Source organism: Nesoenas mayeri (assembly GCF_963082525.1).
Source record: "Nesoenas mayeri genome assembly, chromosome: 1".
Taxonomy (NCBI): domain Eukaryota; kingdom Metazoa; phylum Chordata; class Aves; order Columbiformes; family Columbidae; genus Nesoenas; species Nesoenas mayeri.
In genome coordinates this window covers 83,046,146-83,072,233 of record NC_137541.1, presented here as the reverse complement: position 1 = coordinate 83,072,233, position 26,088 = coordinate 83,046,146, and the positions used below count along the sequence as shown (strand labels likewise).

Here is a 26,088-nt window from a genome sequence, read left to right as displayed (position 1 = left end):
AAAATCTGGACACTTGGTTGATCCTGGCTTCTAGTTCTGGGCCTGCCCTGCTCTCCTTTTCTGAATACATTGGGATGGCCCTTGAGTAGCAAGGTTCCTTCCTTGATGTCTGGTTTATCTTGTTTGTCTTGCCTCCTTATCCTTTAGGGAGTAGCGGGCCGTTGCTGCATCATAGCAATGTCTGGCAAGAGCTTCTGTGACTTGGTAACAGAAAACAGTGTCTCTGGACACCTGGTCACTTGTCTAGATTCTGCTTATCTATTACACTATGATGAAATTTTTATTTCAAGCCATTTTTTTTAGTCACATTTGTGTAGCAAATCAGTCTGTGGTCAAACAGTAGTCAAGAAGAGACCTCATGTTCAGCTCAGTTCTCCCCAGAGTGTATGGGAGAACAAGAAAACAAAATACAGAATGAGGTATTTAAAGTAATAGTAAAAATAAACATACCAAATGATACCTGATAGGTCTGGTATGAATGATGTGGCTGAGCAATACTTGTCAGTAGTAACTTAGAAATCAGAAGCTGTCTCTCTTGAACAGGCAGAGACAAACGCCAAGTCATGGAACAGGAGAAAGCTCTTGTTGCTGTCATAGCTGGCTGGAGCACTACCATTTAACCATGTGGCACATGCAAGTGAGGCTGGGAAAAACATCTGGGAGCTGAGGGTTGACATTATGTACTTGGATGCCTTCTAGTTCTCGTATACAGAGAAACAGAAGGGCCTGAATCCAGTCCCAGGTGGCACTTCTACAGTCACAGCTTGTTACTTATGTACTGTGGTCTTTCTCTTCCCTGTTAGATGCATGTGACATTTTAGTGTCCTATGGACAGAAATTTGTGCTTAAACTCAGCTATTTAGAGGTTATGCAGGTATATGCAGAGTAAGGCCTCATCCAGCACTCCATTCTGGCTGTCTGATGTGCTTACATCTTCCCCACCTCCCATCCAAGCCCATGTCCTGCTGCACTGCATGATGACTGCTGTCCTCACAGTCTTGTTCATTACTGGACAAAAGTGCTGTTGCCTCCCTCCTGCAGCAGCCCTGCTGAGGCTCAGACCTGTCCATCACTGTTTTGACTTGGACTTTTCCTTCAGCAGACCAGAGCTCTGGTGCCAGCATGCTCTGTACGTGCTGTCCCACCTGTGCACCTGAATGGTCACTTGGCAGTATCCCAGAGGTCTGAACAGACCCACAGAGCAGCCAGAGCTTTATCTTCCTGGAGTGTCTTTGGGAGCCTGGCTCAGGTCTGCTTCCTGATCTGCAGCCCTGGAGATGTGATGCAGAGTCACAGTGCTTTGCACTGGCATTGCTTTGTTTGCCATGGTGGTGAGAGGCAGAATGTCTCAGTTAAAGTGTCTCTGATGAAGGTGGATTGTGGACTGGGCAGTAGGCTGTGGCAAAGGAGCTGCAGATGGATATGTTCTCCATCCTGCAGCCCTGCCTGTCTTACAAGTCAAACAGTAAATGTGTTAGCCTCCAAATCTGCAATCTGTGTTAACTGTAGTGGTGAGATCTGGCAAGGCTTCCGTGTCAGCACCATGCATGACTAAGACAAGGAAATTGTGACAGGGCAGGTTGCTGAGACATGGTATCATAACTCCCTTTATTTCCAACTACCATGCCCATTATTGGTCTACCCCATAGTGAGGTCTTTCCATAGCAGCATTGTGATCAGTGAATGCCTAATCCATAGAACCAGAGCCAAGACTATTTGGATAGTTGGAGATTATTTACAGGCCACTTTCATAGCTGGATCTGACAAACATTTACAGTTGACCCCATTGGGTGTATTCATCTGAGTGAACCATGACAGCTCAGCTGGTATTTTGGATGTAAGTTCTCCTCTTCCACCCTCACAGTTCCCTGATTCACCTTGATTTCCATCTCATTTGTTTTCCACTTCTGCCATTTGCTGCTCACAAACACTGCTTAGCTTCATATCCACCTTTTAATCCCTCACTTCTCTTAATATCTACTCAGATGCAATGAACATGATCTATAACCATCACTGCAGCAAGTGTGACTCCTCCTTGTACTGCTGACTGGCCTAAGCAACACAGCTTCAACTTGGGAAAACGTAACTGGAACCCACTGCTTCAGCTGCATTCCTTAAATTTCTTCCCTTGAAGGGTTATCTCACAGCCATACCAGGTGTCCCCTGGACCTGCACCACATGCCATGACTGTTTAAATTCAAAGATATCAAGACTACTGATAGATGGTCCCCTGAAGATTGTCCTGCCTCTCCTATGAGAAATATAATAAAGCACTTACTGTTGCTTAAACATACATTTTCCTATCTCACAGTCCCACTCCATGTCAGTGACAGGAGAAGAAGTGTTAGCTGTCAAGGAGAGACTATTTACATAGTAATACAGGGCCTGAACAGTTAAGGTTCTGGTGGAACAACCCAGTCTTCTGAGGAGTCTTCTGAAAACTTCTTTCAAGACCTCTTTGGCAGCTTACCTGTGGATATCCAAGTTGGGTGGCTTTTTAGCTTACCTGTGGACATGAGATGGTGAGGTGGGTTAACTCTGCAGGTAGCTAATCACCATGCAGATGCTTGCTCTCCCCTCTCCCTGCCCCATGTGATGGGGTAGAGAATTAGAAGGGCAAAAGTAAGAAAACTCTTTCATCAAGATAAAGACAGTCTAATAAGTGAAGGTGAAAAAAACAAGAAAAGACACCCCAAATGATGCAGAGGCAATCACAACCGGCAGACTGATGACCAGCCAGTCCCCAAGCAACAGCAAACATAGAAAAATCCCTCCAAGTTCTATTGCTGAGCATACCATGAGATTACATGAAAGATCCCTGTGGTCAGTTTGGGTTGGCTGTCCCAGTTGTGGTCCCTCCCAGCATTTTGGCCACCCCCAGCCTAGCTGGAGGCAAAGTCTGAAACAGAGAAGGCATTGACACTGTGCAAGTGCTATTCAGCAATAGCTAAAAAGTTAGTGTGTTATCAACACCGTTTTCATCTCCAGGCTAAACCACAACACTATACAGGCTGCTATGAAGAAAATTAACTCCATCCTCAACGGTGCCCAATGGCTGTAACTCCTAGTTCTGGCAGACATTTTTCTGCTTCTGATAGAGGTTTTACCTCCCATGGGAGAAACAGCTTACAAGTGAATTTTGTGTAGAGTTTAACCATATGGTCACCACTGAGCAATCCCTGAGTGCTTAGAAAAGAGAGGCTCAGTGCTGAAAGTTCCTCGAGGTGCTCTGAACACTCTCTGGTATGACTGATAAGAAAAGAAGTGATGAATCATTGCTTTCTCTCGAGTGAGGTCCACCTGGTTTTGTTGTCCCTCTTGCTATTTAAAACTCTGCCAGTTGTGTGATGACTATATGCCATACTCAGCTCTCAAAGGGAGTACAGACACTCTGATATCCACCAGGTTTGGGGTACTTATTATTCTGCTGAGTGCTTTGACACAGCACAAGCATTAAAACAAAGAGGCAGAAACAAGGCAAAATCAGAAAGATAAATATGTAGAATTTCTCTGATGCAAAGTAATGTGAGATGACTGTAGAATAACTGCTTAGAAAATCATAGTCCAAAATACAGATACATTCACTTGTAGATTTTCTTTTTTCACACTGAGTCCTCATGAAATATAATTTGATCCGTTTCTCTGATTTCTATAGTCTCACCAGTTAGTGTGAAAGATTGGGATGTTTTATTTAGCTAAGAAAAATGAATACTGAAGTAAACACACAGGTGACTCCTTCCCACTGATCACCTGTTGACTTTGCCTGGGTCAGGGCTCTGCCCAAACATCCTGGTGGCTGGCTGCCATTCCACTTCATTCTTTGGGGTCAGACTTATAAAGCTCACCCAGTAGTAGGGCATCATCAGTTATCTTAATCTCTTATGTCTCATACATGACAAGAGTCTCAGTAATGTCTGGTGATGCTGTGTAATCTGCAGAGGAAAGGTTCTGTGAGACATAAAATGCCATAAGTGGTTGTGCTTATTAGTCAGAGTTGTAAACTCACATGTTGCTAAGCATGTGTATTTGTGTATCTACAAGCTTGTTTTTATATGTGCTGTTGCATTACTATGCATACCTATATATGCAAACATCTGTGTGAGTGTGTACTCATACACTGTCACTGTTTCTTGCAGAGCTACAATAAAGTGTGGTCGCCTCCTCCCCACTACAGAAAGGGAATAGGAGGAAAAGGGAGAGAGACTTGCAAGTTGGAAAGGATCAGGATTGCAGGCAGGAAAACAGGCAGGGTCCTCTTCAGGTGTCAGTCATGGAGGAAGAGAGTGAGACCCTTGTGATCTCCCAGCTTTAAACTGTGTGTGACGTGTATAGAATACCTCGTTGGTCTATTTGGGTCACCTGTCCACCCCTCCCTGCAAGTATGAACGGAATGTGTGAAATTTATGAATCATTTTGGCTGCTATAGCAATAAAAGATAAACCTGGGGTTTTTGTCGATATCATTCCTACCATTAGCTCAGTAAAACTGTATATATCAGGTGTTATCAGCTCTGGACTGAACACTGTATGAAAAACATGCAGCCAACTTCAGAAAAATGCAGTTACTTATAAGAACCTAGCTGAAAGGAAAATTCACTAACAGAGAATTGGTCTTGTTTTAAGCAAAACCAGGACATACACAGAGACATGTTTTAGCCATTTTAAAAATTTGAAGTTAACAGAGTAAATCTCAAAAGGCTCTGTGTGTTTTTTCTTTCCATAAAAATGTGGATATCTGCTGAGAAAACTCAATTAAATCCAAACAAACATACAGTGGATTTTCCTTTTACTGTCAAATACGCCAGCAGCAGAACACTTGAACTGGCAGAAAATTTACCATTACAAATTAAGTTGAGGAGGCAATTTGTAAGTCGAGATTGAGACCTAAGCCTCTGTGGCATGAGTCCCAAGATTTTAGTCACATTTAAGTTTTGCCTTCCCTCTTGCTTCCGGACTTCCACTGGGTGATCATTCAGCGAGAGAATAGAAAGTTCAGTACCTGTAAAACCTGAGATTTGCAAACTGGGATCTTGGCTGATTCAAACTTTGTCCCTTTTTGGTTTTTTTTTTTGTGATATCTGATCTAACTTTCCTTCTCCCTTGCTCTTCTTTCTTCTCTCCGTCCTGCCTGACTTTCCTAATTTCTTCCATGTTTTTCCATTTCTATGACTTCTACCTCAGTTCAAAATTGTGTTTTATGCAGAATAAAATTGTTCAGTGTGACGCTGCAGTTGGTACTACCAGACATACATCTTGGGCTTCAAGCATCAAATCAGCCAGAAGACATTTGAGAAAAATTGCAAACTATGTGTCTGTCCTCTTGAGACACACCTGGCTCAGAGAGATAAACTGGGGGAGTGGTACATCCAGTAGACATCACCACTGTAATACTGCCATGCTGCAGGACTGGTATACTGAAATCTGTTTCCAGGGAGACACCTGTAGAGAGCTGGCTCCCAGTTGCTCTAATCCACCTCTCTATCCCCTGGTGTATATCCTGGAGGCCCTCTACAAAGCGTTCTGGAAAAACTGTGAAGTTTCTAGGTGACTACCATAGTAAATCTGGAACATCATGAAGGTCTAAGGAACCTAGAGGCTAAAGGAGTCCTGAGTAAGTGTATGTCCACTGTTCTGTGTGCCCTTTGGTGTGTATGTCCCTCCAAAATGCATTTACGTTTAGGAGGTGTGTATACAAAGGTGGTGATGATTATTTAAAAAATCCATTTGCTGGAGTGGATCTCAGATATATTCAGGTGTTACCAGTAGCTCAGCATCACAAACCACCTTCAGATTTATCTTTAATATTACCTTAAGCAGCTTCTGTAAGCAGAGATAATTGACAGCATGAGAAATACAGAAAACATATTTTGGTTACAGCTATTTGAGTAAAACAGGGTCTCAGGCAGATATATGACCCTTGCTACAGACATGTAGCATCTTAAAGGCATACTGGATTACAGCTATTTGCTCATGAAGGCGAAGAATGAGCTTTTCCACACAGATATGTGGCCCTTCTGGAGGTTACTCTCATCCTCTGAAGCACTGAAGGTTGCTCCCCATAGACAGGATATGCAAGTTCTTCTAGAGGCATGAAAATTCACTTGTGTTGTAACCTTGTCTTTCTGATTTTGTTAGGGTTGAACCAGTTTCTGGATTTGGAAGGCATTCCTTTCCTCAAATTAGGCTGTCAGAAATGACAGAATGACATTTCCTTTTTTTTTTTTTTTTTCCCCTTTTGTTTATTCACCATCTCATAGAGCACATTCAGCTTCCAGGAGACACCTGGAAATGTATTGCAAATTCCCTGCTTCTACTTTGACTGATTTTTTCTCTCTCTGCTTTCTGTGACACGTTTCTGGTTTTACACCAGGAACTTGCTACAGAGCACTGCTGCTAATCAAGCCATCTCTTGCAGATCAGACTAAGCATCTTGAAGCCTAATTTATAACTGCATATTTTTAAATATCTACTGCAGAGAGGAGGCGATGAAGAAAATACTGTAGTATCAATGCATTTCTAGCCTTAGTGAGTATCGTGTCCATGAACTTGAAAACACATTAGTTAAGCACTTTTCTTTCAAGAACTTTCTGAGTGTCTGAGTTGATCCCATTCCCTCTTCCTAAGGTATGAACTAACGCAAACACCAGGGAATGGTTCTATGCTGTGAAGTGAGTGGTGACCTTGCAGCAGAAGAGGCCCTGACAGCAGATCCTGTTTTGGCACTGCATTGCCAGATAATCTGCCATGACTAGCCTTCTGCTTCACAGAGGGCCCTGCCAGTGCCTGGATCCCTTCTTCCTCTGTACTACACCATTCACATTCACTTCTGTTTGTTCTGCCCTTGCAGGAAAATTAGTATTTTTTGCCAATAGAATGTTGAGTGCTGGCCTGGGAGAATACCAATAACTCATTTCTCTAGCTATATAGTCCCAAGTCAGACTTGGCATTGAGGAGTGCACATGCCTGGGTGGCTCACCAGGGAACCATTTCTGCCACTTGCATCAGGTCACAAAGTAATTGTGTCGCAAAACCAGAGGAAACACTAAGTGACTGACTTAGTACAGTCATCTCTAGCTAAGCCACACGAAGAACTCTTTTTTTAATCCCTTTGCTCTGCGAGCCAGTTTTGGGTGTGTCAGTCAGAAAAAAAGCTCCTCACTAACAACTAGCATTGTTTCACTTGTTTTTCAGATTAAATGGGAAAATATTTTTTGCTGCATTTTGAGTGAGTTGCAGAATAGATCACAGGAAGGTGATGCCCAGTTCATAATGCTGAGATTTCTCAGGGCACTAGGAAAAGCCTAGTCTTTTTACACCACTGAACTGTCATGACCAATACATTCTGCAGATACTCACCAGCTGGCTCAGGTCTTGCTCTCAGAGTGCCCATGTGAGTAGAGAGTTCTTCTTAGTTGTGAAGTTTCATGAATATCTGGGTGTTTCCCAAGAAAAAAGCTGTCCACTGCCATAGCTGTCCTGGATGCTGGGCAGCTTGCTTAGTGCTAGCCTGAGGGTGTCTGTCCAGTTGCTCACCACAGCTGTAGATGTGTCCTTACACACATTGGGAATCTTCCTTTCTTAATATGGGGACCTAAGTTCATGGGTGTATGAGTGGTCCTTGGAATTCCACAGAATAGTCCCATGAAGGGAAATGGCAGTAACCATTACCATCCGCTGGAGATCCATAAAATCACAAACTTCTGCAGATGATAACATCTTCTGTTTCTCTTCCCAGTGGGTTCTGCTCAATGTTCTGATGATATCTGGGTGTCAGAAAAGTTATCTGCCATGTCACAGCTCTGTAACTTGATGCCATTTGTGTAGATGCTCTTTCTCTCATGGTGCATTAGAGTAGCTAGAGAAGAGTTACTTTTCTATTCTGGGGCTAGTGGTAATAAAGAAGTATGCTTTCTGCTCTGTGCTGCAAAAAAATGGCTCACCTGTTAGTTCCAGATTCTGGCAGGCAACCTTGTCTACACCCACAGATCCACTTCTGAATGAGACTCACACTCTTTTACAGTATTTTGTTATCAAGAACTTGGTCTCAGTTTCATCTGATGGGATAGTTTACTTGCGTAAGAGCAAGTCACCTGGAGGAAATATTCAGCTGAGTAATATTACTAACATCCAGCATTTAGCCTTCGGGAATAGAAACTGAAACAAATGTAAGACTATTAAAGCACCTATCACCCAAGAGCTGACAGACAAATCCAGAATTATCCATGGCTGCTGTCACTAATAGAGGTAAGTGCATGTATGTGAAAAGCAGGTCTATTTCTCCATATTCAGTGTGGATATTTACTGTAGCTGTATCTAAGGGAACTGGTAAGTACAGACAAATGTATGTGTTGTACATGAAAATATACAGGAGGCACTTGTGGATTTGTGTGTGTCATCTCTTTGAATGCATTACTGCATCTTGAGACTTAGGTTCAAAATACTAATGCCTCATTTTGTTAACACTGATGTATCATTAGGCAGGAAGAATTCAAATTCCAAAAGATCTCTTAATGTGGAAAAAGTTCTCAAAGGCAGTTAAGAACGGAGCAAATTAGTTGGCTTATTTTTTCACCTATTTTGTTTCCAATGCAATAAATAACTAGAAAATGCCTCTTCAAAATCAGTGCAATAAAGCTGTGCAAGGAACTGATCAGGTCTCTGTTGATGTGAAACACTATTTTATTTCTGCTGGAATGCAATTTCACTGTGCATATTTCCTAATTCCTCATCTTAAAGAGCTAAGAGTTATGGAAAAGTGCCTTTAGTATCTTAATTCCAAGTAAATTAATAATTTTCTAGAATAAAATGAGGTTTCTTAGATCCTTAAGTTTGGTATGGATAGACTTCCACCAAAAAAACAACTAGCCTTGTTCATCTGCAATTCTTTTCATTTAGACCCTCAGCTGGGAAAGGACGAATGAGTCATAGGGTAAAACTTCTTTGCCACCACAAAAGACAAAATGTATATAATTAGGCAGGTGTGATACTTTTTTCAGCTTTTGAAACAGTTTCATACTAAGAAAAAAGATTGATTGTCTAGATTGATGTCATGAGTACCAACAGGAAAATAGCTCAAGTTTTACGTAGTAGAAGTGGTTTGAAAGATAGGAAGGGAGAAGAGATTTGATTCTGCTCTGTCAGGGAAAAGTAGATGCAGTATTGCTGAAATCGGTGAAGTTAAACTTGAGTAAGATCACAGTCAACCCTAATGGGTTAAATTGAGCAAGGGTTCATGTACAAGCGTAGTTTAAGCAACCATCAAGCTTAGCTCCCAGGTAGAAATCCGCCAATCCAGCATCTAAGAGCGGCTGTCGTCCTGTGAAGGGATTTTTTATTCAGCCCTTCTAGATAAAGGAGATTTGACAGGGAGGATGTAGACTGAAAGGGCCAAGGACAGTGGGTGTAGAGGAAATTTTGTTTTCTGATCTACTACCCTCAATGACTCACAATCTTTTCTATATAGATTCTGCATGCAGAGAGAACAACCAAAGGTAAGAGATATGGTTCTATCACTGTGTGCTGCCTGGACCTCATGGAAATTTTCAGAGACAAGCAAAGCTAAGAAGCCCTTGTGCCTTGTTTTCCTCTTATCATACCTTTTCCCAATCTTCCTTTCCAGATTTAGGTCATTAGATTATGACATTCTTCAAGCTGCTCATTTGTGATGGGGAAGGTTGAGAGTGGGAGGCTTGGCTGATGTTGAGAGCAGGCAATGCATAATGGAACCAAACATCATTGAAGTGTCAGGATCATAGTACCACTAGTACTTTTGTCACAGGTGGAAGATACAGCCAAATGACTTCAGAAGAAATTATTTGCCTGACAAGCAACCAAGGGTGGTGTACCTGCTGTATGAAATCAGGTGGAGAAGAGGTACCATCTGGAGGAACTGGTGCTCAAACAATCGTAACCAACATGCTGAAGTCAACTTTTTGAAAAATTGTTTCAATGCCATGCCATCAGTTTCTTGCTCCATCACCTGGGTCTTATCTACTACTCCCTGTGGGAAATGCTCCATAAAAATTATGGAGTTCCTGAAGTTACATCCCAATGTGACCTTGGAAATATATGCAGCCAAGCTCTTCAAGCACCTGGATATCCGTAACCGGGAAGGTCTCAGGAACTTGGCAAAGAATGGAGTCATTATACACATTATGAACCTTGCAGGTAACCTACTTTTTGGCTTTGCCTAGGTGTGGATTGAAAGTTCTGTGATTATGTGCACTCTCAGCAATTGTGCTTTGTAATAGTGGTGATGACTGGCATTGGGAAATACTAGTGAGTGTGAAAATGCCACTCTCTTCTGCCTTATTTTTTCCCCAATCCCATACAGCTGCAGGACTAGCATGGTCACTTCTTCTTGCCAAACATGAACAAGGAGAGTTACGTCTTTCTCTAGCCATCCATGTCTCCTTTATATAAGGTGAAAAATCCTGACAGTAAGAAAGAACCTGTCCCTCCTGGCATATATATGCAGATCAGCTTGCCAGCTGCAGCAAGTAATTGATTTTGCTTGATAGATGAAGCAGAGAAGGAGACATATCTAAAGGAGACTTTCAGACAATGGATCACAGATGACAGTTACATCTTGCATGTGTGTCATTTTGTATGTATGTCTTGCTTGCCTGTTGATGTTTAGCTATAAAAATAGTCCAGTAGCTCACAGAAAGGAATATACATTTGGAGAGATGAAACTCACGTACCTGTCTGAATACTTACTACTAGAGTGTGCAGCTACAAAACCTAACAGGTCAAAAGTGAAGTTGAAGAATGTTATCTTGGGGAACCTGTCTCTGGGATTGTACCACCAGAGCACTGATAGAAGCTCTGGCCATCCTATCAACACTAAGATCAATATGAAATTGCTAAACATTAGGGTATTCACTCCAGGTTTTCTCTGATAATCGAGATAAGTCAGATTAATGACTAAAGCAACCACTTTATTGTCTTGCCCAAAGCTACTGTGATCAAGCACAAGGCTGCCAAAAGGTATGCCTGAATGGCCCCAATTGCATGTGCCAGTTCCTTTTCCAGTCCCTCCCAAAGAAGCAGCCTTCCACTCACCAGTTCTTTCTCCCTTGGCCAATGTGCTCTGGCTGCATGCCCCGATCTGCTGTTTGTAATAGGGGTTGCCTAAGCCACAGCAGTGATCTCTGTCTCCCAGGCAATTCTCCTTTTTAGACATATTGCTATTCGTGAAATTTTGGTTCCCCTTTTCGCTAATTTATTTGTGTAGTTGCAAGTCATTGTTGGTCCCTTGCATGAGTACCCTCAGATGATTACCTTCCTCCTGCCCATTCCGTTACCTTCATCTTACTGAGAAAGAAGTGACTCTCTGGTGTATTCAAGAAGAAAAAAATAGGCATGCCTTTCAAGTCTGACTGGATATCTCTCTTCTCAGATTACAGTTACTGGTGGAAAATATTTGTCACACGCCAACACGGAGAAGACGATTATTTGCCCTGGAGCTTCGCTTTACACATCTTTCTGAATTGCATAGAGTTCCAACAGATCCTTTTGGTCAGTATGATGCTACATTGTGCCTTTGTGGCCAGGAATAGAGAACAGATTTAGCAATAATCTCAGTTCTTTCACTAAGCAAGGAGTAAATTATTTCAACCCTTTACATGGATCAGCTACAAGTAGCTTGCAGCTTACTTGAGCTATTTGATCCCAAAAGCTCATTCAGCTGTGTAAACATGTTTCAAGCACACTCTTTTTGCTTCTCAGGACAGGGCCACTGATTTTAGTTAAGTTCTGAACAAATTCAAAATCCCAGATGAGTGGATTCACTTTAAGCATCAGAGCTTACACGTAGGAGTATCATATGACTGAGATCTGCTTTCCCCACTTCTTGCAATTCATACAACTGACAAAGTTATTTGTATGGCCTGATATCCTACTATACATGAGAGAGAATGGGAATTAAATTCCTGGCTCAGCCACTCTTTGTGGGGCGAGCCAGTTCTTGCTTGAATTGGTCTCTATATGCTCAATAGGGGATAGCAGAATGAATGACAGGAACTACAGGAAGGGATCCACAGAACCACATAATACAGAAAGGAACTTAAAACTTTGAATGAAGAAAACTAACCTGTTTGTATGATACTGTAAATGCCTTGGTTTATTTCCAAATGAGGAAAAGGTAAACATTTCATTTCAGTTCAATCCATTCCAAACTTTACATAGGTACCTCGGAACATTCCCTTTCTAATTCTAACTGTTAGAGTTAGACATTCAGCTGACAGGATAAGCAGTCAGTGGCATTATCCAGTCAGTCAGCTGATCTAACAAAGTAGTTAATTCAATGTAACTGGGAGATATTTTTACCTTGGCTTTCAGCCTTCCTGAGTCTCCTAATGTTTGAGATTAAATAATTTAGCACTTCATGTACAATCAAATGCATAATATGATGTTTATGAGGAGGCTTAACAGAGCTGTCTGCTAAATGCTTATGAGTACCGACGAACTAACGCTAACTTGGCACAGTTACCTGGGCAGCACCAGAAGGAAAACAGGCTTGTCAGGTCCTGGTTTTAAAGAGCCAGCTAACAAATGACCTGTCCTTCCCTGTGCCCCTGGCAACCTTGATGATTGCTGCAGAGCCCTGATGGCCAGGCAGCTTGCACCTGGACACTTGTGCTGAACCTTTGACACTTGCTCAACTGCTTTACTGTCTCAGACAAACTTCTGTTTCTTAGTGGTCTGTTTTTCTAGGAGGGGTTTACATGGCACAGTAAATTTCAAGGAGTTATCCTGTTGTTTGGAACGCTGTGTCCCAAGGGAGACCATCTGACATGCTGAATGTGCATCAGAGTGATCTCTTGAACTAGATGCTGTGTTTTCAAATTCTGGATCATGTTGAAGATACAACTTAAGCTTTTGGCATCTAATTTTTAATGTTCATGTTTCTTTCCTCTTACTAGGGGCTTCCTCCATTGCTGCCAAACTTCAAATGCTGACAAGCAACAGCAGCATGTTTTCAAGATTACTTTGTGCATCATAACATTATTTGCAAGACTGGAAAAGCCATCCCCTTTCAGTCTTCCCCACTACAGTCTTGAACTGTGAGTTTCACACTGTCACCAGAAAAGACCCTTAGAACTGACTGGGCATTGCTAAGTATTGCACACAGCAGAAAGAGCGCATGACAAATCATTAGGCAGTTTGGATGATGCAGCGAGGCAGTCAGGACACAGTGCTCTGGGTCTTTACAAGGCTTCCGGAAAGTCCAGTGAGGATGGAGACTGTGTCCCAGGATCAGGCCTTTCATGTCTGCTGATTCTACAATCAGATTCTGTGAGTAACCTCTTGAGAGGCCAATGAGTAACATTTTTCCTGCCCTGATCTGTTCCAAAGAAGTAATCAGAGAAATGAAATGAACTGTGGTTTTGAGAATTTCTTATTAAAACCACTTTTATGGCTACATGTGTATGTTTCAGAAAATACTTGATGCTATTTGTATTTATGTAATATTATTACGATTACATTACTGCCTTTATTACAAAATAATACAGTTATGTTACTAAGGATTATATTGACTGATTTTAAGATTTTATTCTCCTTGTTTTTATGACTGTAGAAACAACATAATAAAATGGAAAATGTCAGCTCTGTGGAAATTTTGCTCTTCATGTTCACTTCCTGGGCATATATCCTTCCCTTGTAATTCCACACTCTGGAATCCCAGCTGTTTGTTAGAAACTGGGGAACACAGTACAAAGTACTCTTCTTTTCCAGCTGGAAGCACTGAGTGGAATGGTGCGGCAGGAGATATTGAAAGCTCTGAGATATCTCTACAGGCAGAAGGCAAAAAGAAGGTACAGATGTACTGGGCCTTTCAGCAGTTTTCAGTTTGCACTGCAAGTAATGCAAAACATCGGAATGAATCCTGTTGGGAGCTCCATTTTTCATGATTCCCAACCCCTTCAAGTGGGAGGCCCATTCTGTGATGCCGCTGGGGAGCGTGCTGCTGCTGTGATCTGCAACATGCAGGCAGAAATGATTATTCAAAGAACAAGGCAGGGGCTGGTGGGAACTATGCCTATCTCTTCTAGTTGATTTATGCTTATAGCATCCTTTGGCCATGCCAGAGTCTCCAGATGTTTAGCAGACAATTAAGACAGACAGAAAGCTGCAGGCTGAGTAAGAAGCTCCACCCTCTGCTGTCTAAGAGAGTATCTAAAGCTGAGTGCAGCTGGCTGGGGAGTTTCTCCTACCAAATAAAATTGCTCCACACAATGCATAGTGTGTCTAAAGTTTTATTCCCACTGTCCAGGTCCTCAGGCTAGATGTCACATGCTTTCTTTCTGGCCATTCTAGTGATAGCTCTTTTTTTCCTTAGCGAGAAATCAAATCACTTGATCAACATGTAGTTGAGTCCGTAACTATTCAGCACCATAACTTTAAAGTTATTGGTCTTGCCATGGAATGTGGCAACCAGATTTGAGCCTGATCAATGTATATATCTTCAAACATCTTCATTTGTGTCTTACTTTGAAACTTCATTATGCTGCAGAGGTTAGTTGAGTTCCATCTGAGAATCTAGAAAGTACAACATCACAAAGCTATACAGCAATGTGTAGCATCGATGGCCAGCAAAAACGGAAACGTTAAGAAAATCTGCAAGACCTGAACACCCATCCATGTCTCTTGCCATAAATACTTAAGCATCATGGAATCTTGCTCATAGCCTAGCATTGCACAGGGAAGGCTTTACTCATAACTGACACATTGCTGACACATTGCTAGTTCACATGGAATACTCTAACAATGCTGGCAGGTGTTGCTATGTTTCTGTACCTTAGAAAAAACATACAGTCAGACTTTGACTTAGTGTCCCTAAAACTCCAGCTCTCTGGAGAAAGATGGCAGGTTGGATGCCTCGGGTCTTTGGAACAGGACAATGATATTGCCTGGAGACTAAATGATGTGTGAATTTGAATTAGAAGGGGAAGGTGGATTGATGGGAGAGAACCCAAGGAAGAAAACAGGAGCCTTCTGTAAGCAGCACTAGGTGAAGGGAATTAGGTGGTCCAGAAGCTAGGGCTGTGCCAGCCACATTTTTCTACATGAGAAAGAACCGGTAGTCCAGTAAGGAATAAGATATACCAGCCAAAAGTTGATATTAATCCTGTAACAGTAATAAGGTGACCTGCTACGAATTAATTGCTTTTTCCTGTAGCATCATCTGAGGGCAAGTACAGACCCTGGTATGAATCCTCTAACTTTGTTCCTAACAGCCCAAGGCACATCTCAGTGAACTATTAGCATGAAATAGACTGCTGGCAGGCAAGGTAGAGGACAGTGTCTTTATTGTAGGACAGAGAGATTATTCCTGGCACACCAACAGGTACCCTATTCTTGCTTTGAACTTCAGCTATTAATCATCTGTTTAGCCCCAGGCCGTACAGCCTTGGATGAGAGCAGGATGGTGGCCAAGGGAAAAAAAGTAAGAGAGAAATCAGGACATATAGCAGAACAACAGAGGAAAAAATTATCTATGAAGGAGGAAAAAAATGGGATCCCAATGGGCTCCTCAGTTTCATTTAACATGGGTCTCTGCAGCATTACCCAGTGCAGCTTCTTTCAGACAGGTGGTACAGTAGGCATAATTCTCTTCAGGTTGTGAGGGATGCCTTGGGGATGAATGTCAGCACTAGCAAGAATATGAGATGGGTATGCAACATGATTTTTGGACACACATCCTGGAAGCTGTTCGGCCTACTCCTGTTCCATCTCAAAGTAATACTGACAAAGATCCACTAGCTCCACAGAGACCCCTGGGTGTCTGCACAGAGATATGCTGGTTTAGGTCCCTTTTCAGCTCCCTTTAGTTACAGAAAACCGTAACTTTCTAACTCTTACTCCCCAAACAGGTATTTTTATTTGTTCTCCTCTGTAATTATCTGGTTTTCTGTCAAACTTCCTGTTTGCTTGTCTGCCTTCTCAGAGGGGCTAATCAGTCTTGCTAGAAGTCCCAAAAGAGAAACACAGCAACAATAGGTTCCTGAAAGGGAAATACGAGGGAAGAGAAGACAAAGTGGGAAGGTGAAATAACTCTCACCTGACATACTCCTAGGCTCCAGCTCTCCTCAACTCTTCTTAGGCCAAATGTTTCTGAGTATTCAATAAAACTTGCTGAAGTGTAAGCAGCTACATTGCTGTTCTGGGAGAGGAAATGAAGCAGGATCTTGGAGACAGCTGGAATTTTTTTGTGAAGGCTGTAACAACTGCAGCTGGAGTGTGATCAGGGTCCTGTGACCCTGCCCCAGTACAAGCAAGTTCAGGTCAAAGTGGTGAACCAGAGATGTGACCATTTGCTCAGCAGCATTCCTAGCCCATTAGGCAACAGTTTTGCAGTGGTGATGGTCCTGTAATGTGCAGGACTATCCCTAAGGGAGCAAGAGGACATGTAACAAAGCAGAAATGGTGAACAGGGAAGTGTGAGAGATGATGCCACACTCCTAGTGGAGCCTGTACTCTGAAGTGAACACTGTCATAGGCTGCTGTCTGCACTGGTCCCAGTTGCAGCTGAGTGTTGGGGCGTAATGAGGCAGAGATCTCTGGCATCTCCAGTCCATATCATGGGTCACAGTCCCACTACTGCTTGTGTCAGCTCTGGACATTACCAACTCATTCGTCTGCACAGAAGTGCTTGTCTTAACTGAAGTGCACAGACTCATTTTTATGAATTAGCCACAGTGTATGATCCTTCATGGAAGGCTCAGCCTTTTCCCACTGAAAGCAGGAGGACAAACCTTCCCTGGTCCATTTGGTATCTTGCCAGTTCAAAGGTAGCCTGGTGAAGTTTTTTACACCAATTTTTGCTGCCAGACTGAACCTGAAATCTGCTGTATCCCTGCTGTGCCTCCACAGGTGTATAAAGGCCTATAGGTGGGTATACCACACTGCTAGCCTATAGAGGTAACCACAGAAGAGAGCTGATCTACTCTCATATTCTTCTGTCCCCCTGAACTGGTAAAAATGTTGTTCCAGCTTATAGAGCAAGATAGTTCTTAACTGTGATTAATAGCAAGATCATAGCATGGATCACAGATCATCATCATAGATCATCAACATCCTCCCTGTCCTGGAACCTGGGTGCACTCACCCATGTGAGGAGACATGGCAGGAAGATTACCTCTCTCAATATTAGCCCTGCACCTTTGAAAGCCACATCAATCCTTCAAATGGTATGCTCAGTAATAGTAATTACAACCACAGTAACAACGGAGTTGTATCTTATGCAGGTTTGGAAGCCTGAAGGGAAACCTGCCTATCACAAAAGTGTATGAGAGATTTAAAACTCAAAAGCAGCCTTCAAAATACTCACCACACACTTTGGCATCTACCTTTATGCTCTGTCAGCAACCTGCTTTCTCCTTCCCTTTAGAAGCTCCGCTTATCCCTGCTGGTGTTGTCAGAACAAATGGTCTCTTCTGTGCCAAACCCCTCCACATTTCCTCTGTGGACAAAACCTGACTATTTAATACATGTGTGATTAAATAATGTAATTTCTGCACCAGGGTCAGCACCAGGGAGGGGAGAAAAAACTTCTTTGAGCTAGAGGACAATGCTGGACATGAACATATATAGGCTAAAAACCCCTTAAGGGGCAAGTAGCAGGGGTCTGAACTCCATGACCCTGAAGCCCCTTTCTGTCCTAGTTTCTGAGTACCCGCATGTAGGAGAGGGAGGGAGAACAAGCCACTGGGATGGAGGGAGACACACTTTTAAAATCCCCCTTTTTTTTGCAAGGGTCTGGAGCATGTCTTTGCATGGTTTAATGGTAATCTGTTTCTTATTATTGTAATGTGATATCCAAGGACACTCTGTACTGACCTGGAGTAATGCTGTGTGCAGCTGTGGGAATGATGTCAGTGTCGTGCTCTTTAATAGGCATGTTCTGAGGGTTGTAGAGAGCTGAACTCCTGGAGCTGATTGCAGCAAGGAACAACATCCCTACAGCCAACACCCTGGTAAAGTGTGCCAAACAGCCCCATGCACCAGGAGATGGCAGCCATGCCTGATTTTCCACATTTTACTGATAAACATCCCATCCCCTGTTTATCCTGTTCCCTCTATTATCAAAGACCAACCCTGTACCTTGCTCTGCTGCAGAGTTGAAGCTTTCAGAGAGCGGATGGTCTCTGTATCCCAGCCCCTGGGATGATAACACATGCAGAAGTTGTAAGACTGTATGCGTCCCAAAGGTCTGATATTGCCAAAAGATCATGCAGACACACGCAGGATGACGTTCAGAGAGGATGAAGGAACTACCCCCAGCCCGTATATAGGATGATTTTCTAGAGCTCCCCAGGCCTCGTGAATGTGTGCTTACAGTAATGGTGTATAAAGCTTGAGCATGCAAAACCATTACATGCATCAGTCACAGGATCAGATCTGATGAGAATGCATGTTTGTGCCAGATTTTCTGGCAATCTTTTATATCTTGTCATCAGTTGTGGCTTTAGTCCTTATGGTGTGAGTAACAAGAGAACTGAGAGGTGGGCACCCTTGTGGAAAGCATGGCTTGAGGCAGCAGTTATACAGCTTTTTGGATGTGCCTGTGCCTTGTTCATCGCAGCAAGCCATGGGATGTTGGAACAAGTAAGACTGAGGTTTTCAGCTAGCAATGTAGGCCCGTCTCCATAAGGGACAGGTTGTAAACATAAGTGGTACTCAAGAGTATATAAGCAGTAGTGAAGTGTTGCCTGTATACACAGTCTATTAACACAAAGCAAGTAAAGGTCTTAGGCTGAAAAAGTAATGTCACTGCATAACAGTTGTCCTCGAGGGAGGTATTCTTGGCAGAGACACCTAATGTGTTTGAGGTTGAATTAATTAATAATGCCAATTCAAAGAATACTTTGTAGCAAATAATAGGAATTGGTATTTGAGAACAGAAAAAATGCTGTTGAGATGAATCACTCTAGCAGGACAGCCAAATTCCTATAGCTAAATCACACGGATTAGCTAAACAGTTCACTCTGAATTTAATCTGCTTTAGATTCAGAAGAAGCAACCTAGGATGTATTCTGAATGTAGTGCATGCTTCTTTGCATTCACTCATTGCATTTATTCTCCTATTGTACAATGCCATCAATTGTCATGTTTCAACAAGTATCTTCAGCTCAGTGTTTGACAGCATTTCAGCAAGTATCTCAACTGCTTTTTTAGAAAATGCTATGTTTTCTATCAGCTCTCCAACAATTTCACTGAGAAGGATAATGGTGTTGCACAGGTCAACACTAAAAGCTGGAAGACAGTTACCCTTTTTCAACTCTTCTTCACTTCTGTTTTTGTGAAGTATGTTTAGTCAGAACTTCTGTGTTCACTTTAGTAATTTATGAATCATGAATGGGGATGACAGACTTTCAATCAATGAAAGAAGCATCTTGAACAACTTCAGCACTTACATCACAGATTTTTGGTAGCATTTCCAAAGTACCTATTGTCTGAACACTTTACCTGCCTTGATCTGCTGGGTGACATTATCAACAATTTCAAAGTTACAAGTGAAAAGAATGAAGACATCTTAATAGCATAGTGCCTGGTTGTGTCTCCAGAAATCAGAAGAGATAGATTACACGTCAATCTTCTGTGTCAAATTTTACTTCCCTCACCCACATGCTACCAAAATAATGACAAAAACAGATGCTCACTTGTAAGGCTTTTATTTATATAAATAATATCCACTATGTCAAACAAATATACAACACCATGCTTGCAAATTAATGCTTTGCAAAGAACTCTCATTGCTGTTCCTGATCAAAATTCCTCAAGCTGAGAGTGACTCAGGAGCCTGAAGTTGTAGGAAACTTGTGATGCACCCAGTTGTGACATCTCCTAGCAGGTGAAGGCACTGTGGGCATAGGGTTCTCTGCTGTCTGCCTGGGACTGGCCTATCACCAGAGGAGGTGTTTTGAGGAGCAACACAGGAGCCTCCAGCCTGACCCAGGAAGAGGAGCAGCATGGAGAGGAGAACTCACAGCCATCCTGAAGGAAATGATAGAGCAGTCCCAGAATGTGGGACATACTTAGCCTTGGCAAAGCCTCAAGAGGTTTAGATGGCAGAGGATCTGTGATTTAGGCAGTGGGAAGGTGGTGGTGAGAAGGCAGGTACTATGAAACCATGTGTTCAATGTGGTAAAGACTGTGTCCACAAGATCAGGTGTTAATGAGGTTCCCCTAGTGGAAACACAGTGCTTGCCATGCAGGAGAATGCTTTGATTTTGCCTCCTACAGAAGATATCCATCTGCAGGCTGTATAGCTTTGTACATGCTGGATGTTTTTTCTGGTCAGCTCTCAGTCCAGTCACCCACTAGCCATATCTGGCCATATTGTGCACAGTAAAAGGCCTGAGAAAATCAAAGATTGTGGGACTGTTAAGGTGTCTCCATCAGAGGGAGCTAGGGAGAGAGCATATTGCACATCTGATCTAAGAGAACAAGTTCAGTGGATCTGATCTAAGAGGACAAGTTCAAGAGTACTCCAGTAGTGAGAGCTGTCATGCTCCTCCCTGACGTATGTGAAGAAACAGATAGTGACTGATGTGGAATCCTAGTATACCATCCAAAATGCCACAACCTCAACCTACACATTAAGTCTGAGGGACAATACAAAGTGGAAATGAATTGTGGTTTTCAATAGACTCATGCTGGAAAAAAAAAGACATTGCAAAGGTGAAGTGTCTTAGTTGGCTCCTATTCTGGCTGTGTGGGAGGTCCACACACTGATCAAGTACTGACCCTGAGCTGCCATGTATCTCATCATAGTTAATAGGAGTTGAGTGGACTTCCTATTTCTGCAGGGGAAATGTCTTGCTGCACGCCCATAATTGCAGCTCACACTTGAAAATGGCCAGTAAGTCTTCTGCTTTCATTTTAGGTTTTTATTGTCTAGATTCAACCTCTCCTAGGGCACGAAGTCTGGACCCAGATCTACTGAAGCTCCCTCTCTGGGCAGGAGGCACTACAGGACCTGGGCCTACACACAATCCACTTAGAAGACCTGCTGGTTTCAAGTGAGGTTTTTAAGTTAAGCTACCTGGGCTGTCCAGGACTCACTTCAATACTCTGCTGAGCTTTCCAGTAACTGCCCAGTTTCACTGCTAGGACATGGGCGACACCACTTAAATGGTGATGGATTTCTACTTCCCACCCACATCTAGAAGGACGAATAAACTGTTCCACAGGGTAGAATGCAGAGCAGCTCGGTGTAGTGCAGCTCTAAGACACAAGAGACGTGCTCCCCAAAGCCCTCATGAAATATGCAGATCAGTGTGGTGCCAGTGAGAACAAACACAATTGCACAAACACCTTGCAGGCTGTCTGCTCCCACCCGGGCTAGGCTAAACCCAGAACTCCATTTAGTCGACCACTTGAATGAGCTCTGCAGGGACCGAGGGAGGGCAAATCTCTCTCTGGCAATGTCACTGCAGTTCTGGCTATTCACAGCTAGCGATGGATGAAGTGTGAGTCTGGGGAATGTGTCTTCAGAAGTTCAGTCTAATTCTTCTTGGAAAAGAAAAAATAAGGATAGTCTAATCTGTAGACACAGGGCTGGAAGGGAGAGGTAAAGAGGGAAGAAGATAAAGATCTTTTGTAAGGGAGAGAGTTGGTAACCAAAGAAAAAATGTTTGTGAAGTCTTCTGGTTGCTGATGACTTTCACTTCAAAGTCCCAGAGTTTTAAAGGCATCTCGTAAATCATCTACTTCGTACAGCGGCTGCAGGGCAAAATATAAATGGCAGGTCAGTTGTCAAGACAGCATAGGTTCCTTATGGGGAAGAAGGAAGGAATGGCAGGAGATGGGGTGAAGAAAGAGGAGAAGAATGAGGAGAGGATATAGAGGAAGTTGGGGGAGAGAGGAATGAAGCACATAGAATGTGAAGACACAGGAATGCATGAAAAGGCAGATGGTAGAGATGGGCAGCAAGAGCAGAGAAAACTACAGGGAGGAAGAGATGAAGAAGCTGAAGGGAAGAGACACTGAAAGGAGAAGGAGAATTTGCCCTCACCAGGAGGATCCGTCGAAGTTTCCTGGACAGGTGTACAGAGTTTTCATGCAGCCCTTCCCAGGCTTCGAATGTCTTTTCCCTGTTTTCCACAAATGTGTTCCAGCAGTAGAAGTAATCTATGTAAGGTACAGAGGAGTTAAAGAATGCACAAGGCTGTCCCAGAGAGGACATTGACTTCTCCTAGGATCACTAAAACATCACATCCTGCCATCATCTTCTCTGGCTCCTCATCCTAGCTTCTCTCATCCTCCTGGGTCCTCCTACCCTCCCCCCCACCTCCAGCTCTCCATCATCTCTTTCTCACCTGCACATCTCACCTTTGAATGTCATGATGGCAATTTGGGCCCCTGCCCTGTGCAGGCGCCTCAGGCCCTCAGGCTCTGCCTTGCGGTCCTCACAGAAGTAGAGGCGTGCCGTGAAGATGCGGAGGGTCAGGTTGGGGTAGGCTCGCAGGAAGTCGGCCACGTGTCGGGCGCAGTCATAACAGGGGCTCCAGGAGGTGAACCAGGTGATACGGTAGCAGCGGCTTGGGTCCAGGTCCCAGGCTGAGATGTAGCGCAGGAAGAGCACTTCCACGTGACAACCCATCTTTGGGAAAGAGGGAGAGGTGCAAGGCGTGAGGCGGGGAGTGAGCAGGGTGTAAGACGGTTGGGGAGGGAAGTGTGAGTAGGCCTCCTTTCCCTGCTGCTCCGGGGAACCTGGAGCTGCATACACCTCAGCACAGATATAAGACCAGGATGTCAAGATGTTCCCCATACCTTATTGCGTAGATATCCAAAGTCCAGGGAACATGATGTAGCACTGTCACGGCGCTTCACAACATAGCAGAGATAGGTTTCACGTCGGCCCTTGGCCCAGCGCAGGTTCTTGAAATTGTAAAGGAAGAGTTTCCTTTTCATCAGCAGGCTGCAGGAGGAGACGAGAGAGATTAGCTCCACCCTGGAGCCAGCAGTTGGCCATGTCGTTGTTGAGGGCTCAGCACCAAAAATACCCTCCTCTTGTCCAGGCCTCTCAGAACAAGAAGAGCATCAGTAATTTGCATGCAATATGTTAGGGAAAGGGTGCAGACGTGACTGTGGGGATGAAGCAGGTGACCTAGTGAGTGGAAACAGTAAGTGAATTAGTAGTGATCAGTCAAACAGCAACTATGGCTGGGTAGAGCGTGAAAATATCTGCAAATATCCAAAAGTTAGACACCAATGAGGGAGAAGGATGAAGGCATCTCAGAAGACCTGGGAAGATAAGAGGACCTGGATTTCAGTCAAGAAATATTATTTTTGCTGTATGAGATCCTGAAAAGGGGCAAGGGATGGATCAAATTAGAGCCTTTTATAGAAGACTGGACAGAGATTCTTCCTAGAATTGCTCAGAGGAAGAGCATGGTTGAAAGTGTGCAGGGCTAGGGGCTTGGATAAGGTGCCATACGCTAGCTTACAGAATACATAATGGGGTAGTCGTGCTGACACATCTCCAGACACAAGTAAAATTCACACATTAGACAAACAGTGAGACTAGAAGGGACTGCTCCCATGCCCAAGGATCCTGCTGGTGAGAGGCAGCAGGAGCACAGAAAGGATGTAGTCATGAGCTGTATCTAACAGCCTCACTGCCAAGTGGGGGTACACAGACAGTTGAGAACAGCTGTGTTCATTGAGGTGAGATGCTCACCTCCCCCACCGCAATGTAAAGCAAAAATTAATGGGTTAAAAATAATCCTGCCATTTGTTCAACTGGAACTGTTCATTAACATCAGTTCATGTTTTCCCTTCTATCTGGAGCTAACCATCCCAAGGTTTTTTTTTTGCTAAGGAGAATTTAGGAATGTGACTGGTACAAGAAGAAGAATAAATGAACGGATGTTGCATGGAGCAACTGAGCAGATTTGCGGTTAAGTACCAAGTGCTGGATACATGTGCAACTCCTATAGCTATAGGATAGTTCAAGGGAAAACAGCAAGGACACAGAAGCTGTGATTCTATGTGCAACTCCTATAGCTATAGGATAGTTCAAGGGAAAGCAGCAAGGACACAGAAGCTGTGATTCTATGTGGGCACTGAAGAAGCAGATTGAACAGGGACCTTCTCCTCAAATAAAGATTTGTGAAGTCAGTCCTCAAATCAGAGTGAAGGTCCTTGGGTGTGTGAACGATATGCAATTGTGGAGAGTGACTAGTGATAATTATCTCACAGAGCAATTGTAGTGCAAATAGAGGAATCCAGTGCTGGAACAGTCTGTGCTTACCAGCACAAATGAAATCTGGTGCAAGAGAAAGAACAGGTGGATAAGGAGAGAAGAGAGGGCAGGGATAAAGGTGTTTAAGTGGCAGATAACATTCGAATGTTTGTCTTTCTATTATCTTCTTTTGTTTCTAGAAAAGAAAAATAATGAAAAGGAACAGAGAATAGTCACGAGAAAGAGAAATGACAGAAAGGGAAAAGAGTACAGAGTGGCAGACAGTCAAAGAGAAAGAATGACTGAGACACAGAGATGCAAGATACAAGAGCCGGTCGAAGCAGGGAGTTAGATCACTGAGTCAGATGGGGAAAGGGACCGTGAGCACCGAACAGGGAGCAGGTTAATTCTAAGAGAAAGACCCTCATTTCTTATATGAGCAAGAAACTGGAGGCACTCATTTTACCTGTCCATGGCTGCCAGGGTCTCTGTCAGGTGCTGGTATTGCAGGAAGGTTGTCTTGCAGGCTCCGTTTGTGCAGCCCTCTGACTTGATGTACAGAAATGTGGATTCCCCTTGAGTTCCCTCCCCATTCACCCCTGTCTACCCTCTGCCAGATTTCATCGGGGTGTGGTTGAGGGAGGAGTTAGAAAGATCTCTGGAGCTGCAGAAGCTGAAGAGCAAAGGGTTGAGATGAAAAGGGGCATCAGTTCTGAAAGATGCTCAGCAGTCATTGGTCACCTCCCCCCGCTGCACTCCCTATTGGGCCCTCTCCACCTGCAAAATTATTCTGAATTAATATCAATAACATAACGAGGCAGGAAGCATTGTCTAGTGGTTAGAGGAGGGCCTGCAATCTTGTGTACCACTAATGTGAATGTGGGCAAAACCACACTACCCCTCTGGGCCTTGGGCCATGCAGCTGTGCAGTGAAGGTGGTGACCCTGCCCTGTCACACTACAGAAGGAGCTCTGCACAGTGCCCCGCAGCCATACAGCTGGAAGGAGCTCAGGGAACACCAAACTTGGCAGGCTTCCTCCCTCCTCCACATCCCCCTGAAAGGCCTAGCAGCTACTTAACAGCATGGGGCAACACCAAGGCCCAAGAGCAGACTAAGAAGGACCCAGCTCTGGAGACAGCCTGGGGTGTGATGAGGAGCACCTGGCCCCACTTCAGCACCTGAACATGGCCATGGCCACCTGAGCCATGTCCACACACCAGGAGTGGTAGCAAACCTGCATTGCAAAGCTGTATGCAAAGGACCTGTGGGGAATGACTCAGGGCCTGATCCTGCTGTTCCATGTGGCACCAGCACTGAGATCTGCCAGCAGCAGAGTGGCTGTCAGGACCCTCCACCTGACGGCTGCACCTGGCAGTCGTGTGGTTGTACGGTGATGTCATGCCCGGGCTCACGCTCAGGATGCACATGCTGTGTTCTGCCAACATCACACTCTGTTGCCCAGCCGCTGCTCCACCGCAGCCCTGCAGCTCCTATCTGGGCACCCATCCCCTCAGCAGGACTGAATGACAGCTAAGGGTTAGGGCAGCATGTTCGGTCAGGCAGGGTGTGGAGGAGGCAGCCAGGGGATATTCTGCTGCTTTTCTGCCTCAAGTGGGGCATGGTCAATGCTACGGCTGAGAAACAGGGCTTTTGTTTACCTCATGCTAGGGTAGTTCTTCACTTTTTTCTCTGCTTCACTTACTTTCCTTATTAATCTTACTGACATTCAGCATGCTAAGACTGTGTGAAACCAGTATATGCAAAAACATGAAAAGGAGAGATGAGTTGCCAGAACAGAGTAGGCGATTCTCTAGCCCAGCACTTTGACAGGACTTGTCTTTGAGAGTGGCTGTTGTGGCACAATTCAGGGAAAGGAGAAGCACTCCTGGAAA

The 26,088-nt window shown here is 43.8% G+C and overlaps 2 protein-coding genes across 2 annotated transcripts; one reads left to right on the top strand and one right to left on the bottom strand.

Moving 5' to 3' along the window:
- Nucleotides 1–9,437: 9,437 nt before the first annotated feature.
- APOBEC1 (apolipoprotein B mRNA editing enzyme catalytic subunit 1) lies at nucleotides 9,438–13,980 on the top strand (the record flags this gene model as incomplete). Its single annotated transcript, XM_080345643.1, has 4 exons — nucleotides 9,438–9,490; nucleotides 9,778–10,166; nucleotides 11,401–11,519; nucleotides 13,933–13,980. The coding sequence occupies 4 exons, from the start codon at nucleotides 9,438–9,440 to the stop codon at nucleotides 13,978–13,980; spliced, it is 609 nt and encodes a 202-aa protein (XP_080201769.1).
- A 7,697-nt stretch (nucleotides 13,981–21,677) lies between these two features.
- Nucleotides 21,678–24,669, bottom strand: AICDA (activation induced cytidine deaminase; the record flags this gene model as incomplete). Its single annotated transcript, XM_080345522.1, has 5 exons — nucleotides 21,678–21,731; nucleotides 22,024–22,139; nucleotides 22,341–22,611; nucleotides 22,782–22,962; nucleotides 24,662–24,669. 5 exons carry the CDS (start codon nucleotides 24,667–24,669, stop codon nucleotides 21,678–21,680), a joined length of 630 nt encoding a protein of 209 aa, XP_080201648.1.
- Between the last annotated feature and the right edge of the window lie 1,419 nt (nucleotides 24,670–26,088).